The sequence below is a fragment of the Piliocolobus tephrosceles genome, chromosome 16 (assembly GCF_002776525.5).
Source record: "Piliocolobus tephrosceles isolate RC106 chromosome 16, ASM277652v3, whole genome shotgun sequence".
Taxonomy (NCBI): Eukaryota; Metazoa; Chordata; class Mammalia; order Primates; family Cercopithecidae; genus Piliocolobus; species Piliocolobus tephrosceles.
Window position 1 is genome coordinate 40,202,927 of NC_045449.1, and position 18,239 is coordinate 40,221,165.

Sequence of the window (18,239 nt, forward strand, 5' to 3'; positions counted from 1 at the left end):
AAGACTGATGCAAGAAATAGTCTCTAATACCCTGAATTTTCCATTTTGATAAAACTTTGGCTTGAAGATGGCCTTAGAATATATAACAGGCCATGGGGGTGACCGGATCTTTTGCTAACTAGAGGTATCCCCACTGACTTTGACCTTAGCTACTGCCCTCAGCCAGTTCCACGTTTGGGGACCTATACTTACAACACTGCAGTCCATGTTGGTTAGGGATGGTTTAAGTCACAGTGTCAGAAAAATAACTCAGTCTGGCTTAAATGATAAAGGGAATTTGTTAGTTCACATAACTGAAGCTTCAAGAAATAGAATTAGTTGCAGGCAAAACTTGATTCAGTGGTCCTTGTTTCGCTGTAGACTATACATGTCTTTCTGAATTTCTGATCTCCCTACATTTGAGAGCTCCATCCTAGAATGAAGTTACTATATTCATCCTAGTTACTCTATTGGCAGAATAGCTTCTGGAAACTTCCAGAGCAAATTGGGAAGACAATGTCTGTATCTTCATATTTTGAGTCAAGAGCCTGAGTTCCACTTTTATTGGTCTGGCTGGCTTGGATTAAGAGCCCATCTCTTGGGCCGGGCGCGGTGGCTCAAGCCTGTAATCCCAGCACTTTGGGAGGCCGAGACGGGCAGATCACGAGGTCAGGAGATCGAGACCATCCTGGCTAACATGGCGAAACCCCGTCTCTACTAAAAATACAAAAAACTAGCCGGGCGACATGGCGGGCGCCTGTAGTCCCAGCTACTCGGGAGGCTGAGGCAGGAGAATGGCGTGAACCCGGGAGTCGGAGCTTGCAGTGAGCTGAGGTCCGGCCACTGCACTCCAGCCTGGGCGGCAGAGCGAGACTCTGTCTCAAAAAAAAAAAAAAAAAAAAAAGAGCCCATCTCTTAACCCAGGGGTCAGCAAACTATGGCCATTGGGCCCAATTAGGCCTACTACCTGTTTTTGTATGGCCTGCAAGCTAAGAAGTTTTTACATTTTAAGTGATTGAAAACACCCAAAAGAAGAATATTTTGAGAAATATGAAAATTGTATGAAATTTGAATTTTAGTGTCCATAAAACAGTTTTATTGGAATGCAGTTGGGCTCATTTGTTTGTATATTGCTTATAGCCCACAGTCTAGCAAGGACTTCTTACCTGGAAGGAATCGTATTTTCATACGACAAAGTAGAGCTGAGTAGCTGTGAAAGAGACTGTATAACCCACAAAACCTGAAATAGTTACTATTTGGTCCTTTACAGAGCAAGTTTGCCAACCTATATCTTAATTCGTCTTTGTGGCCAGGGAAGTGGATTTACTGATTTGTTTGAGCTGACCAGTGTCTATAATAAGCAATGCTGATGGGCTCAAAACCACACAGACTACCAGAGGGGTTGCTTTTCCAAAGAATTATTTAATGATAAAAGAGAAAGAAAGAGAGAAAGATGTTGGGGCCCAACTGGTATCTACCAAATGTGTGTAACTTTCTCATATTAATTCTGTCTTGATATGTGCAGATGACCAATCCCCTGCCTGTGATTACATCATACCAGACATGTTCTTCCCAAACTGGGAGTTCAGTCCAGACTCTCCTGTTATATACCAGTTGTCTTAGGGATTTTCTTACTTTATTCAACATTATACTCAATTTTTACATCAATAATACAGTAATAATATACCCCTTTGCCATTCTGTATTTTCCTGTATAATAATAATCATTATTGTTATTATTATTATTTTTTGAGACAGGGTTTTTGCTCTTGTCGTCCAGGCTGGAGTGCAATGGCATGATCTCAGCTCGCTGCCACCTTTGCCTCCTGGGTTCAAGTGATTCTTGTGCCTCAGCCTCCTGAGTAGCTGGGATTACAGGCACGCACCACCACCACACCCAGCTGATTTTTGCATTTTTTAGTAGAGACGGGGTTTCACCATGTTTGCCAGGCTGGTCTTGAACTCCTGACCTCAGGTGATCTGCCCACCTTGGCCTCCCAAAGTGCTGAGATTACAGGCGTGAGTCACTGTTCCTGGTCTTTCCTGAATTATTTTACTGCTTTTGTAAAAGGATTTAGATTGGGATATACCCTATTGCCCCACAGATGATGGCTAGTTCCCAAATCCGAGACTAAGTTTTCATTATAGGCTTTATATTCTAAACTAAGTCACTAACAACTGGGGCCAGACAATCCTTCCAGGGCATTGTAGACATAAGAAGAGGAAAGAAAGTGGCCAGCCTAGTGGGTTCCACCTTTGTGAAGGAGAGGTCATTACTTCTAACTGCTCTTGAAGCCCGGTGAAGGGGTCTCCAGAGGGTAACTTGTACAAACTGGAAGTGCCTGCAAACAAGGCAACTCATTTTCCAGTTGGATGTCAGCTTACACAGTGAACCTCATGATTTGCCTGAGCCAAAAGGAGCAGGGGAGAAGAAAACAGGAGATAGGAACCAAAGCAGGGAAAAGGCTTGCCGGAGGCTGCTGTCCCATCACATGGAATGAGCTTTCCATTGGCCGAGTGATCCTGCGGAAGGGAGCTGGGCTCAAGCCATCCTCCCATGACACTCCACAGAGGTCGGGGGAATCACATGTCCCATTTTGTCTGGGAAATGACCCAGTTTATGCCAGTTGTGCCAACATAATTATTAACAGTATCCCCTTTGAGTCTTAAAGTGCTCATCCTACCAACAGGAGATCCACTGCTTAGCTGACAAGGATCTTAACAGCAGTAGCTGGTGGGGTGGTCTCAGGGCTGCTGTCTACAAAGGTCCCTGGATGTGTGGGCAAGAAGGTGCTGAAAGGCAGTCTGCCCATCACCTGTAAGGTCTTGCACTTGCACGGGGCTAGGTGTGCTCCACGGTGCTTTTGTGTAACATGCTCAATGGTGTCTTCCAGGCCAGCAAAGGCCCAGGGTATGCTGCCAGTGGTGTGAGCAGAAGAGAGAGGTGAAAGATGTTGGGCCAGGGTGGGATCTTTCACCTAAGAAGCTATGCAGAGAGAGTACCCTCAGGAATGCCCATCTATCTGAGGAAAATATACATGCATTGCCCATAATTTCAATATTTTTTAAAAAGATGCAGGGATAACCTAGCAGTGGGGACAGGGACTACATCTAAAAGACATTAAAATAATTTTTTTTCTTTTAAAAACTAAAAAAAATTTCTTTTAGAGACAGGATCTTACTCTGTCATCCAGGCTGGAGTACAGTGGTGTGATCATAGCTCACTGCAGACTAGAACTCCTAGGCTCAAGCCATCCTCCTGCCTCAGCCTCCTGAGTAGCTAGGACTATAGCTGCACACTACCATGCCTGCTAATTTAATTTTTTTTTTCTTTTTTTATAGAGACAGGATCTCACTGTGTTGCCTAGGCTGGTCTCCAACTCCTGGCCTCAAGTGTTCTTCTGGCCCTGGCCTCCCAAAGCACTGGGATTATAGGTACAAACCACCACATCCAGCAACATTTTCTCTTTATATTACCCCACAAAGACCACCCCTCTTCCCAACATGCCAAAGGAGTTAAAAGGAGAAGGAGAGAGGGTATCTCAGAACCAAACTAATGCTTCATCACACTCCAGATACCAGAGCCTGTTTTGTTCTGGTGGAGGGCAAGGAGAAAGGAAGAAGTAGAAATGTTATTTAAGTCAAATTTAAGATTAGAGTTCTAAACTGAAGGAATTTTAATAACTGGATGTGACCAAAACATGATGGAATCTGCCCAAGATGTTAAGGTGGAGCTGATGTTTGAAGAAAAGTTAAGCATTTTATGTTTTTACTCTATGACAGTAAGGATAGGATAGGTTGTGCCTAGATAACAAACAAACCCCCAGTGGAATAACAAGGTAAAAGTTTTCCACTCACACAACATCTGATGTGGGCTAGATCACTGGTTCTCAAAATTTGGTTGCATCAGAATCCCCTGGTGGGCTTGTTTAAACACGGATTCCTGGGTTCCACCTGAGACTCTGTTTCTAAGATCTCAGGTAAGGCTCAAGATTCTGCCTTTCTAATGAGGTTTCAGGTAATGCCGATGCTGCTGACCCATGAACTACACTCTGAGCAGTACTGATCCTAGAGCAGCTCTCCTCCAGGTGGTGACTCAGGAATTCAGGCGCTTCCATCCTGTAGCTATAGATTCTGGAATGAGAAAGAAGACAGAAAAGGCATACTACTTTTAACTGTCTTGGTCCAGAAGTGACATGCTTCACTTAATCTTACAATTCATTGGCCAGAATTAGCCACAAGAGCCCAGTGCAAATGCCATGAAGGGGATCATGTGGACTATTTAGTGAACCCTACTTTGTCTGCCACTTCCCCTTAAAAAAGAGATTAACCAGGGAAAGAGGCCCAGCCAATGTGAACTTGCAGCCTATTAGAATCTTTTGCTTTTCCTTTTCCCCTGATTATAATAGGCTGTCAGTTTAGTATTCATCTAATATATGAAGGATTTATGCAATATTCATGTTGTTGAGATGTGAACTAAATCCTAGATCTATTTGAAATATTTGAAAGTTCATGGGCCAGTGGTGTCAGTCATCAGATGTTGAGAGCCCTTAGGGGAAAAAAGGATGAGACTCTATGGCTTCATCAAGGCAGAGGTTGCTACTGTCATGATTCCGGATAATGCCCCCACACTTGCCCTAGCTGGTTTGCTATGATGGGCTAGAGGAAGAGTATCTCAAAATTGGAAGGGATTATAAAATGTTGCGTGAGAGAAGCTATTTATGCAGAGGTGTGTGTGTGTGTGTGTGTGTGTGTGTGTGTGTGTGTGTGTAGAGAGAGAGAGAGAGAGTCAAAATGTACTCTTTGGATCTAGACAGGACATGTTTGTTGCCTTGATCTCTTGATACAATGGGTAACATAACAGCAGCGAACATTCCTGAAGTTCTCTGAACTAGACTAAAATTTGCAAAGCTTGTCCCTTCAATGAAAGACCCAGAGCAAGTGGTTCAAGACAACTAAGAGAGAACCAGTTTTTAGGGCAAGGCCCCAGCTTCTCAAATCTTGGTTTTTGAATTAAAAATCACATACTCATACTTATGAAAATCAAACACAAAGAATGGAAAATGAAAAGCGGAGGTCCTCATTTCTTAAAAATCATAGTTGCCAGGGAAATCACATTTAATAGGTTGGGATAGATCACATCAAATGTCCTTCTTGTGTTTGTGTAAATATATATAACTTTTACCAAAGCAAAATATTATTATATATACAGTTATATAATAAATATGTGGTAATATAGAGATTGGTATAGAGATACACATATGGAATGTATATTCTATATACATAGTTTTACATTAATATCTTAGATACCTTTCATTTCAGTATGTATGTCTACTTCATTCTTTTCAGTAATTTTGTGTTTATTATGTGGCTATACCACAATGGTTTACACTATTCATCTTTTATAGAATTTATTTATATTGATTGTTTTACAAACAGAGTTGCAAACAACAGTGATGAGCCAACACTTTGTGTCTTTTTTTTTTTTTTTTTTTGAGACAGAGGCTCACTCTGCCACCCAGGCTGGAGTATGGTGGTGCCATCTCAGCTCACTGCAACCTCTGCCTCCTGGGTTCAAGCGATTCTTCTGCCTCAGCCTCGCGAGTAGCTGAGATTACAGGTGCCTCCCACTATGCCTGGCTAATTTTTGTATTTTAGTAGCGATGAGGTTTCACCGTGTTGGCCAGGCTGGCCACCGGGAAGCGATTGTAGCCGGGTTCTGCCCCTTATTGAAACCTACTCAATGTTCTCCTTCCCTAAGTAGGACAAGACCGTACCCTGCCTTTAAGGTTTATAGAATAGAAAGTGAAAACTCTTTTGGGACGAAAATCTTCCTGAACAGGCAGCTCAGGGCATTTTGAAAATCCCTTAGGAAGTTTCCTGTTTCACTTAGGTACCTCTGTCCTTGGTCTTTGGTGATGTGGTTTGACCCCAGCCAGAAGTCAACAACAGCAAAAGGCAGGACAAACACAGACTCGTGAGAGGAGACCCAGGAACAGGGGTCATTGTGAATGAGGAGGATGTGGGGGCCCAAGAGTGTGAGCAGAAGAGGACAGGGCTTGGGCATTCAGTTGCCAGCTGTGAGGTCCGAGCTGTGTCCCCTTATCTTAAGAGGTGAGCCCTGAGTCATGGGAAGATGGAAACCGGGGCTGATGAGAGAGGATATTTTTAAGCACTGTGCTGTCTTGTTGACTCGCACATGTGAGGTGTTCTTGGTAGCCACAGGGCTCAGGGTATTTGCGAGAATAGTTTAAGTGCTCAGTTGTCTCAGGGCTGTTTATGGGGAAGTGGTTTCCACAGCGAAAGGAGGTGAGATATTGGTGTCACCCAGGACCACTTAGCTAGTTCTTCCTCACTAAAGCTCTGTAGTCATAGTTTCCCCTGGCAGAGCAGAAACTTCTGTGTTATCCCACAGCTGTTCTAATGGTGTAAACTGACTTATGCAGTGATGCCAGGAGTCCTGAGCAGCACAGCACAGCTTAAACCACACGCAGATGGACAGAGCTGTATTAGCGAAGCCTGAGCTACTGAGCAATGAGAGTACAGCCAGGCTTCCAGACATCTGTTCATTCCAGGCTTTCAGACATCTGTTAATTCAAGAGAGATACATGCTAAGCAAAGGACCTAAAGATATGTTTAATATGGGTGCTGATATGCATCAGGAACCTTGAAATAAATGTTCTTAGCCTTTGGCCGAGAGGATCCGTGTCTAGGAATCTATTCTCTATAGAAATAAATTCAAATACGGGAAAAAAGAACAATGCATAAATGTATTTGGTCCCCAGCATATTTATAGCAACTTAAAATTGGACCCAATTTAAATTGCCTATGATATGGAAATGGCTAAGAAAATTATGGGATCTTCCCTTGATTGGCTATTAAGCAGCCTTTACAAACAATGCAATGACATGAGAAATGCTTATGCTGTGGTAAGTCTAAAAAAACTCAAGATGCAAATCAGCTTATTTTAATTTTTGGGATTAACATTTGGGATGTGGTCAATCCCACGTAATGTATTTTTGTGGGTGCAGTTCCCAGGAAAGAGGAGGAATAAAAACTGCAAGTATGAAGTGTCTCCTTCGCTTGCAGTCCCCTTGTCTATCTCCCGTGAAAAGACTCCCTTCTCTTCCTTAACATAGGCAATTTCTACTGAGGACTCACTGTTCTAAGACTTCTCTCATCTCCTCCTGCATCCTCAGTGGCTGATCTTTGGCTTGTATGAAAGAAGGTGGGTAGTTGTCCGGAGCCATGAGGCCCGGAGTTAGCCGACCTCTGTTGCTTGATCTCCGCAAAGCGAAGACAAAATGGCACATTTCCGGGTTCTTCATTATAACCTGTTCCCGCGCGCGCCTAAAACCTTTCCCGCGCGCGCCTAAAACCTTTCCCGCGCGCGCCCACACCTTCCCCGCGCGCGCCCAAACCTTTCCCGCGTGCGCAAACCTTTTCGCGCCCAGAAAGATATGCAGCCTACGGCGCAGGTGCGATCCCGCGCCCGGGAAAAATAACAAACCCACGGCGCATGCGCAATTGCAATTTGAGACGACCGGCCCCCCGTCACCGCCCTGGCCCAACCTCTTGCCCTGCCAGGCTATATAAGGCATCGCACCACCATTATTAAATGAGACTTGATCAGGCTATTTGTCTTGTCTCCATTTCTCGTGTTTTCTTGTCTCCTCCATTCCCACTCCCCCTTCCAGGGCCCGTTCGACTGTCCTGCGGGTCGGGACAGGTAGTGCTTGTGGCAGGGACAGTTCTGTCTTCCTCAGTATGTTCTGGAGTGGGTATGTAGCCCCATTTTCTAGTGGTTACCATGGCATCATGAAGAACTTATGTTTCTTTTGTCTTAGACTTGGGCAATAGTCATTCATTGGGCAACAGGAAATAACACAAGTCAGCATCTTGTTAAAAATAAAGTCATTTGGCTGGTTGCGGTGGCTCATGCCTGTAATCCCAGCACTTTGGGAGGCCAAGGTGGGTGAAACACGAGGTCAGGAGATTGAAACCATCCTGGTTAACATGGTGAAACTCCGTCTCTACTAAAAAGACAAAAAATTATCCAGGCGTGGTGATGGGTGCCTGTAGTCCCAGCTACTTGGGAGGCTGAGGCAGGAGAAGGGTGTGTACCTGGTAGGTGGAGCTTGTAGTGAGCGGAGATCGCACCACTGCACTCCAGCCTGAGCAACAGAGGGAGACTTTGTCTCAAAAAAAAAATAAACAAATAAACAAAAAATAAAGTCATTCAGGAAAGTGGATGACTAATAGTCTCTAATCTAGAGAGCACGGGAGAAGAAATGTTTATCACACACAAAGTATTAGTGCCTGTTAGATCACCAAGACAAAACTAACAGGAAAAAGACAAACACATTATAGTGAAAACATGTGTTTCCTGACCAGCATCTATTCTGCATGTTTCCTGATGCTAGAAACTCGCATTTCCTCGGGGGATATCCCCCTTCGCCACAATTCTCAGGCTTTAAGTTTATGTAAAATTCTTTAAACCCAAAGATTCAAGTTATGTGCCTTGATTAACTTAAGCAAATCAATGAAACCCATCCCCATAGCCACAGCGATTGGTTAGGAATTGGGTTCCGAAGTCAGTCAAATCCGAAAGGGCCTAGTGATGCTTTTTCCAATGGGAACACAGACTCACTCTTCCCTGCAGAAAATGAACAAGGATTCATGTAACACTAGCAGGTACTGGCAGCCACCCAGGGCCTCTCACAGGAAAGAGAGATCAGAAAGAGAAGCAAAGAGGACTCATGAGATACCACAGGGCTGCTGCGTCCAGCCTTGCCTGCAGCTAGGGCCACCTCGATGCCCTAGAGTCTTGGAGCCACAAGGTGTGTTTACTCAAAGCCTCTTTGAGTTGGATTTGCTTGTTTGCTTTCTGCCCGGAAACTGCCAGCATCCTGAGAGATACAGAGATCTGTCTCTGTGCAGAGACACAGGATCTGTTAAAAGTCACAGGCCCTGACTGAAGTGTGGAACTGGCTGAAACAAGAAAGTAGGAAGTGACTTGGTGGGGACCTTGTGAAATGAAAGTGAGTTTTAAACCTTACATCCATCAGAATTACCTGGAGCCTTGTTAAAACACAGGTTGCTGGGCCCTGGTCCATTAAGAAAGGAAGTGGGGCTGAGAATGTGCATTGCTACCATGTTCCCAGGTGATACTCACCATGCTGTCCTGTCTGGACACTACCTTTTGCAATACCCATTACAAGGTATTGCACGTGCTGGTTGAACTATGGTCTGTCTTATTTTGGTGCTAAAAGCCTGTGCCAAATACCAAGGCTGCAGCATTAAGGAATTTGATATAAAAGATTCTGAATATTGGAATTTAGTAGCTATGTATTACATCAGTAAGGTCCTTTAAGAAAGAGTTTAGGCTACTTTGAAATGGGCCCATCTGAAATTGTAAAAGAAGAAATGCAACCTGCTAAAAAGTGCCTTCCAGTCTGTTGACTGAGAATCCAGTAATCTGGAGACTTGAAGGGCTGTAAATGCAGAATTTTCTACTCTAAGATAAAGTTAGCATGAGCAGAGACAGGAAGATGAGAGACCTAAGGAAGCCAAAGGTCAAATATTCATCACCTCCACATGGGCCCAGATGCAGGCAGAGGTCTCTTGCCAGGGGCTGGGAGGTCGGGGTGACAATGGTAGTGAGGTCTGTGCTAGAAAGTCTACATCCCTGGCCGGGTGTGGTGGCTCATGCCTGTAAGCCTAGCACTTTGGTAGGCCAATGTAGGGCAGATCACGAGGTCAAGAGTTAGAGACAAGCCTGCCCAACATGGTGAAACCCCGTCTCTACTAAAAATACAAAAACTTAGCTGGGCTTGGTGGTGGCACCTGTAATCTCAGCTACTTGGGAGGCCGAGGCAGGAGACTCGCTTGAACCCAGAAGGCAGAAGTTACAGTGAGCCGCGATCATGCCACTGCACTCCAGCTCAGGTGATAGTGGGAGACTCCATCTCACAAAAAAAAAAAAAAGAAAAGAAAAGAAAAAAAGAAAAAAGAAAATGCACATCTCCAACACCAGTTAAAATGCAAATGTGAACTACGTAACTGACAGCTTCTCTGCTTCTGGCTACCTGGCCCATGGAATTGATTAGAAACAAATAGTAGCCTATGGACATTAGAAGGGAGTCACATTGCCAAAGAAACCATAAGACTGGTTCCAAACAGTCGTTGATTACACAATACCTAAGGCAACCTCAGGCTAACTCACACAGACGGGAAGTCAGCAGCCTCCAGAAAGCAGATCCTCCACATTGCACATCTCAGATTGTCCATGGAGGACGTTCCCCCAGGGAGGAGAGCTAGGGACTGTCAAACTGGCTGAACTGCTTAAAAATGCAATTCCCATTCTCCCATTCCCTGACAGGGGTCTTTGTTCAACTTACTCTGCTTGTTCATAACACTCGTATTTAGGGAATGTTGGGCATGATTAAACTTTGTTTAGCTTTGGGTTTCTGGGCCTTGAGAAACAATTCAGTGCAGGCAAGGGTTGTACGCACCGATATTCTCCTGAAAGCCCATAAAGAAGGAATGATGACACCTTCACTGCATCTATGGGGACAAAAGCTGCTCGTGTGTGTGTGTGTATGTGTGTGTGTGTGTGTGTGAGAGAGAGAGAGACAGAGAGAAAGAAAGAGAGAGAGAGAGAACAACCTTGTCAAAAGGGTGTGTTTGTTGCTGTACCCTCATTATATGAAAGTCATCATGGCATCAAAACGCTGTAAGCCAGGCTGAGCTCCATCCTCTCTGCATCAACTCAGAATCCCGACCAGAAAGTAGTTGCGATGGATGGAATATCACCCATCAAAGAATAGGGTACGGTAAGACCAGAGAGGTAAGCTATGCAAGCTAATCAGAAAATAACTCAAAGTTTTAAAAGTGCAGAATATTAAAAGGAAAAACCCTCATTCCTAAAAAAAAAAAAAAAGAAAAAAAAATGCCTCATCTCCTCAAAGAAACAACGGTTAGCTATTGGATGTGTATCTTTCAAATATTTGCCTATGTAAATATATATGTGTATGTGACTTTAAAAAATAAAACAAAATAGTATCCTTTACAGATAGTTCTGTAGTGTATACAGAGAATATATATTCATATACTGGATGTAAATAGATATGCCTTTTACAAATAATATTATGGATGCTTTCTACAGATATAGATGTGTGCTACTATTTTTTACTGACTGCAGAATGTTCCATTGATGGATGTCTTAATCCTTTACTGATTAATCCCCTAGTGATGATTGTTTGCATTTCTTTGCTGTTTACCAACCATGCTGCAAAGAATATCCTCAGGTCTACATATTCTTATCTTTCGGCAGTGTTTCTATAAAGCAGATTCCTAGAAATAGGATCAGGTCAAATGGGATGTGGGTCACATAGTATGTGCATTTTAATGTTTGCTAAGTAGTAGTGTTTAATTATGCCTTAAAGAGTTTGAACCGTACAATTCTAAATATCTTTGGACATAAAAATTAGATTATTTTAAACAAAATGAAATAAGTATAGCTCTTAAAAATTAACATGTTTGGTTTTCACACAAATATTTTGAATTTCTCTTTCTTCTGCCAAAAGGACCCTAGCTTAGTATGCATTTCTTATACATATAATGCAAGCAATTCATCTAATAAATAACTTACCTTTCACAGTAAACCTATAGACAGCATCCTGCTCCATACAGAATTTGGTTGTCTTTTCCTTCTCTAACATTAGCTATTTATTCTGTAGAGTGTAGATTCTAGAGAAATAATGTATAATACACCTGTTGCCATATGTGGATACTTACCACATTTAGAAAATAGTGGTGAATTCTATTGACAGTGGCTCTTAGTCATTAACATGCTGTGGAACACCTCATGAGCTTGATAAAAATATCAGTTCCCAGGTCTACACCTAAAGATCCTGTTTAAGTGGCTTCAACAATCACTGCTCAAACACTCTATGTCAACTCAGAATCCTGACCAGAAAGTGGTTGCAATAGATAGAGTATCATCCGCTAAAGCGTAGGGTAAGGTTTGAGTATAGGTGGATCATGTTTTGGGAAATAACTTGGTCAGTGGTTAACAGCATAGTCTGTAGTTCAATAAAAGTCCAGTTTTGAAATGCAATTGACCTTTTACGTGCTGTATAACCTCAACCAAGTTGCCTGACCTTTCTGAGCCCTGGGTTACTTTTCTGTCAAAAGGAGGTATTAATAGTACCTAAGCTGTACTATTGCATTGGTAAGATTAAATGAACAATGCATAAAAAGCACTCAGTAGGAGTAAGCCTCAACAATATAAGTAATTGCTATTAAAAGCTTGATTCATCATGAATAGGCACTACAGAATACTCTGCTTAATGGTGTCCATTCAAGTAGCGAACTCTCCTAGAGCATGCATATTACGATTTGAGTTATAACACATTCGTAGTTTCAATGTTCCAGAACTGTGCCTCCGTTGTAAAGTGGATAACTCTGTGGTAGCCCTCCCCATCTCTCCCAATTTCCCTCCATTTCACCTCTTCCTAATCTTTGCCTATGATTCCTCTTAACCAGTGATTTTGATTTGCCAGAAAAACAAAACCAAACTCAATACTGGTTTACCTTTTAAAAGAGCATCTTTATTATTTCCCCAGACCGATCACAGCCCTGACCAAAAGCATCCGATACACATTGGTCAGTCTGGTGGCTTTGGTACCATGACTGTCTACAGCAGGCAAATGACAGTCAGTTGTTACCAAACACAGTGTGAGGGAAGGGGGAGGGGACAGGGGAACTCTCAGAGCAAACAATCACAAACACACTGTGAAATCGAAAATAAATTACACAAACTAAATAGTATAAATAAATTAAAATTTAAGTTAAAAAGAGTCCCACAGTGGCTATTGGGCAACAACCAGTCCATAGAAGAGGTAGCTGTGGAGGTCACAGGGATGTTCCCAAGGCTCAGGCTCTCGCTCCCCACTGGGTCCACCGAGGTCACTGGGCCTCGAAGCTTCCGGACCCCTCAGGCACTCAGCTCCAGGTCGCTGACGTATTTCTGGACCCACTCCTCACTGGGGTCAGCACAGACCTGCCGGCCTCTCTTGGTTAGGAAGCTGTGGAGAAGGGAGGAAAGTAAAGCACTGGGAAATCCAGCAGGGGAATCCTGGGCCCACCATAGCTCCTCCATCCCACTCTCTGTCCTGGGCAGCTCAGGGCCTGCTCCTCTCTCAGGGGGCCCTGCCTATCTCTGTCTAGAGAGCTTCTCTTAGGGACTCCGGGCCGGGGGCTCACAGAGGGTCCTGCTGCCTCCTTCTTCCTGTCCCTTTCCTCCGGGCTGGGGCAGCCCTTCCTGACTCTGTAACACCTGCCCCACTCCAGCCCCAAGTCAGGTCCCACCTCGGAACCCTGCTTCCTGTACCCCCGATAGGCTCCGGAAGGCTGGGCCTTTCCAGGATGGCCTTCTGGCCTGTCTGTGCCCCCACCCCGACCCTCCCTACCTCCCTAGAGGTGAGCAGGAAGACTGGCACTTACATGACACCAGGCTTGGAGCACTGGCTGCTGGTCTCAAAGTAGTCAGCTATGAAATTCTGTGGAATCTGCCGGGAGGTGTAGCTGAAGCAGCAGGAGGTCGGCGTGTCGGCAGCAACTGTGGAGAAAAGAGAATGAGCCGGAGTGAGAGCTCAGAAGAAAAGGCCAGGCAGCTTTTGATCCCTGAGCGGTTGAGGAAGGCAGGCTTGCTCAGACCAAGTGGAAAGCATTTGGGCGTTTTTGCTGAGAAATGTCTCTTTGTTTCTGTCTATTTTCTTCCTTCCCCTTGAGTCTTCATACTGGGTTCTCTGTTTCTCTGTGTGATCCAGATACCTGAACAGACTGTTCTCTTATCTCAGCTCTCTTCAGGGAATTTTGTCTGGTTCAAGTCATACTCCAGCCCAAGAGAAGCCTTGGACATCTCTCATAAGACATCCAAGGTACAGGGCTCCTGCGAGACCTAGGGTGAGCTGGACAGTGAACGATAGACCCCAGTGGGAAGGAACCAGCCCTGGATTCTGCCTCTTGCTAACTGATTTGTTTCGAACCCTGTTTTTCTATCTGTACAAGGGACTGTAACTCCCCTGCCCCTGCCTAGATTCTCATACCTGGAGACTAGGGGGCTAAGATCGCTTCTACAGATAAAAATAAAAGTCTTGAAGGCAAAGACCAAGATGTTTGGCAGCCCTTTAATAAATTCTCTTTTCTCTTGGGGGCTCTAAGGCCACAAGAAAAGACTGATGTGGTCTAACCATGGCCAGAGAGTGGTGATACGCACAATGAAACTTGGACTCACATGTTGCCGAGATCCGGTTGCAGAGAACCACGGTGCAGAGGAGGACAGCAAGGGCAGCAGTGGAGACCTGCATGATTCTGAGCAGGTGTTGGAATGTAGGCTCGAGTGTCAGCAGAACCAAGAAGGGACTGACCACTCTCTGCTGCCTGTGTCCTCCTGAAGTCTGAAGCCATCTCTCCTTCTCTTTATAGGCAGCCCTGGCGGATGGGGAAATGGAATCTGGGGGTAAGGAGGGAAATTTTTAAGCATAGTGATGCTGTCATGCTGAGTGTTGCACAACTCAGGGTCCCCGGTGACCACAGGGGCTCAGGATATCCAAGAATAGCATCTCTGAGCGATTCTCTAACTCTCAGCTCTCAACTCATGACTGGTTCTAGCTTCATGGGGAAATGGTTTCTCCTGTGAGTGTGAAGAGGAGTGTGTGTCAACCCAAAGCTATTCTTAGCTGGTCCTTTCTCATAAGAACTGGTCTATGCATGAACTCTCCGGCCCCAGTCCTTCCCACAGAGTTGCAATTCTGCTTCCTCAGCTGCTATAACCACAGGGGTAGGGTTGATAGGCTGATGCTGTGGAGGGCTGCACAGCCCTTCCTCCTCCCAGAGGCAAGGAACTGAATGAAAGCTGAGGAATAGAAAGCTTGAGGTCACGTTTCAGTCATTTGTCTATTTATTAGTCTCGGAGTGAACAGGGCGCTGTGTTAAATGCTAGTTGTGGATCATAAAAATACTTGAGAGGTGGGTGTCATTATGTCAGGTGCCTAGAAATATTCATAGCCATTAATCTAGAAAAAACATTTCTAGGAAAGAGTTCTGTGGAAACAACCCAAATATGGAGTCATCTTCAAACATAAAGACACCTGACCCAGCATCATTTATAACTCTAAATTCAGCAAAGCTAATTTCTCTCCATCAGGGGATGATAAATTGTCCACTAGATCATTTATTATTAAGTCTTTAAAAAGAATGAAGTGGCATAAATACACTTATAACATCAGTGGTTTAAAAAAGCAAGATACGACATTATACAAATTCTACAAACTTTGAAGAATTGTACAAATATATTTATATATATATTTGTACTATATATGCATATATTTGTACAATATATACATATATTTGTACATATACACATATATATTTGTACAAATATATATATATATATATACTCCTTGCCAACCCTAGGCGTGGAAAAAATACAAAGGCTTGGAAATACAAACCTTGAAGAATGAATAGTGCTTATATGTGTGTGATAGGTACCTGGGTGATTTATTTTCTTATTTTTTTCTTTTTCTGAATTTTTCTCATTTTACTTAGTGAGACTTTATTACCTTCTTGATCAGCCCACAAATTCATGAACTACTTTTGTTTTAAAACACTTCCAGCATCACTGGTTGAAAAGTGGGTTGTGGTCAGTTGTTTAATCTGAAAGAAATTATTGATAAATATGCTAAAGTTTCTGTTCAATGGTCTTTGCCAAAATGAAGTCTTGATTTTCCATTTCTTTGAACCATTTTAAGGATCCTATACTATACTTACATAAATCATGCCAAACTGAAGCAGGTTTTTCCTTATTCTTTTCAATACATAATTTCAGTGGTGTGGAAGGGTCTCTACCTTCTCAGCTAGATTATATGCTTTTTTTTTTTCTTTTCTGTACTTTGTTATTTTATTCTTTCACAATCAATCAGCATACCTCATTTTACAATGAGAAATAGATTTAGTTGGTTTTAATGATCTTTGTTTCTGAGATGTCCCTGGTCTTGTGGGGGCAGGTAGAGTATGTGAACAGGTAATAGTAGCGCTTAGCAGAAAGTGCTGAGACTCCTCACAGAAAAAGAAATGAAAGCTCAGAACCCCATGAGGGGAAGAAGTGACCTTCCACCAGAGGGTTGGGGAAGGCCTCATGGAAGGGATGGAACTTTAGTTGTGTCTGGATAACTGCCCGGGATTTAGGCATCTATAGATGGGTGGGCAGTGGAGGCCCAGCTGAGGCAGAGTCCTGGGTGTGACATTGTGGGCTCAGAGGAAAGAGGGGCTGCTTCAGTGGAGCTGCAGAGCGGTGGGGGGCAAATATGGAGGAGAAAGCTAAATTGGGACCAAACCAGGACAGGCCTTGAATTCCCCCCAAAGGGATTAGAGTTGATACGTTTGATGCTGGAGAACAATGGAGGACAGAAGCCAAGTGGGACCACGCCTTTGGAATTCTGTCCTTCCTAAGTGTCTGTAGAGTTAGGTCTTTTAATACACATGAGCTCTGTTTTCATCCCACCCCAATGATGGCTAGTGCCAGTCCTGAGGTAGGAGAAGCAGAGGCAAGATCAGGGGCCGTAGTAGGTTTCACCGGAGCTTTGGCATCCACTAATAGGGGAAGCTTTGGTATCTTCCCCTATTGCTACCAATTCCAAATAAAGGTATCTCTGCCACTTGTTTCATTAGAAACCTACATCACAGCAATGCCTCCTTCTCACCCCACCCTCTGCCTCCCAGCTCTCGGTTGATACCCCGAATTGTATTCCCTCACTCACTTCTTAGGGGAACCCCCTCCATACTCGTGATTCCGTTTCTGAGAGCTGGCTTCTGTGAGTTGCAGAGGGTGAGAAAAGGAAATGGAAACTGCTGAATCAGTCAGTGTTCTGGTTAGGGGCGTCCTCTGCCTCTGTGATTACTGCACAGTGTGTTATATTAGTTATCTATGTAACTTTCTCTTCAAAAATCTAGACCACGTCCAGTTGATTTTATTTTAGTTTCTTTTTCTCAAGAAATTTACAGTTTAATGAAGGCAATGTGGGAGTTTGGAAACAAACTTATATTTTGTGCTAATGATAGATGAGCAACTACACAAATTTTAGTTCACAATAAGTAATATTTACTGAGAGACCACCAGGCGCCAGTTTCCACAATAGGGATTTACGTGTTTGAGCTGTTACTCTTCAAAACAGCCCCATGATTTAGTCACCATTATACTTTCTCAGTTGAACAGGTGAAGAAACCAAAATAAATAGAGGTTAAGCAATTTTCCTAAGGCCATAAAGCTGATGACTAGCAGAGCAGGGATTCAGATCCAGGTAGTCTGACTCTAGGTACCTCATGCTACACGTCCTGTACCACAACTTATTATATTTGATCCTCACAACAATCCTATAATGGCAGATTTTTTAGAGTGTCTTCTCAGATCATAAACCAACTTCACACCATGTCTTGTTGGTTGATTTAAACCACATCCTAGCACGTGATGGTTATAACATGATGAGCCTCCAGACCTAGTTTCTATCTCTTATTATTGTGGTCTTTGTAATAAAGGTGATTTATTGAATATATAATTCTATTTCAGTGTTTATATATTAGTAAGACTTTCTCTATCAATCCCCAAACCAGGAAATATATCCCTTTGCCATGTGTTTTTGCTTGGAGTGAAATATGGTCGCATGCATAGCATGTGCTCAATTTATATACCTTGAACGAACAATGTAAAGGAGATGTAGGACAGGGTTGAGTTGGGAGGGTCTTAGACATTTTCTAGGTGGTAAATTGATGTTCCCAGCTGAAATAACATACCCCGGGTCATACATATGGAATTGGTCAGTTTTATATTCCACTGTCTGTGTTAGTTACCAGTGTATCTCTGGTGATAATCACAATGCCTGACATATAGTGAAGCATAATATCTATTTGATGAATAAATAAATCACTGATTTGACTAACAATATGTGTTATGCCTGAACTCTCACTATGGAGTTGAAATACTAATGGGTAGGGTAGGATAAGAAAGGCCATGGTGAGTGGGAGTGGGGAGAGGATCAGGAAAAATAACTAATGGGTACTAGGCTTAATACCTGGGTGATGAAATCATTTGTACACCAAACCCCCATGACACAAGTTTACCTATATAACAAACCTGCACATGCATCCAAACACACACACACACACACACACACACACACACACACACACACACACACA

The 18,239-nt window shown here is 43.4% G+C and overlaps 1 protein-coding gene across 1 annotated transcript; it reads right to left on the reverse strand.

The window, feature by feature from the left end:
• Positions 1-12,570: 12,570 nt before the first annotated feature.
• LOC111529368 (C-C motif chemokine 3) lies at positions 12,571-16,857 on the reverse strand. The gene is made up of 4 exons (XM_023196284.3): positions 16,805-16,857; positions 14,281-14,499; positions 13,488-13,602; positions 12,571-13,069 (listed from the first exon to the last, which is right to left on the reverse strand). Exons 1-4 carry the CDS (start codon positions 16,824-16,826, stop codon positions 12,979-12,981), a joined length of 447 nt encoding a protein of 148 aa, XP_023052052.1. The 5' UTR covers positions 16,827-16,857; the 3' UTR covers positions 12,571-12,978.
• Positions 16,858-18,239: the final 1,382 nt, after the last annotated feature.

Bases quoted from the DNA above. Each gene is read 5' to 3' on its own strand.
- LOC111529368 (XM_023196284.3), bottom strand. From the start codon at position 16,826: ATGGAGGGGGTTCCCCTAAGAA. The intron at 14,500-16,804 runs GTGAGTGAGGGA...CCTTACCCCCAG, and splicing joins GGAGGGGGTTCCCCTAAGAA to ATTCCATTTCCCCATCCGCC. The intron at 13,603-14,280 runs GTGAGTCCAAGT...TTTTCTCCACAG, and splicing joins CAACCGGATCTCGGCAACAT to TTGCTGCCGACACGCCGACC.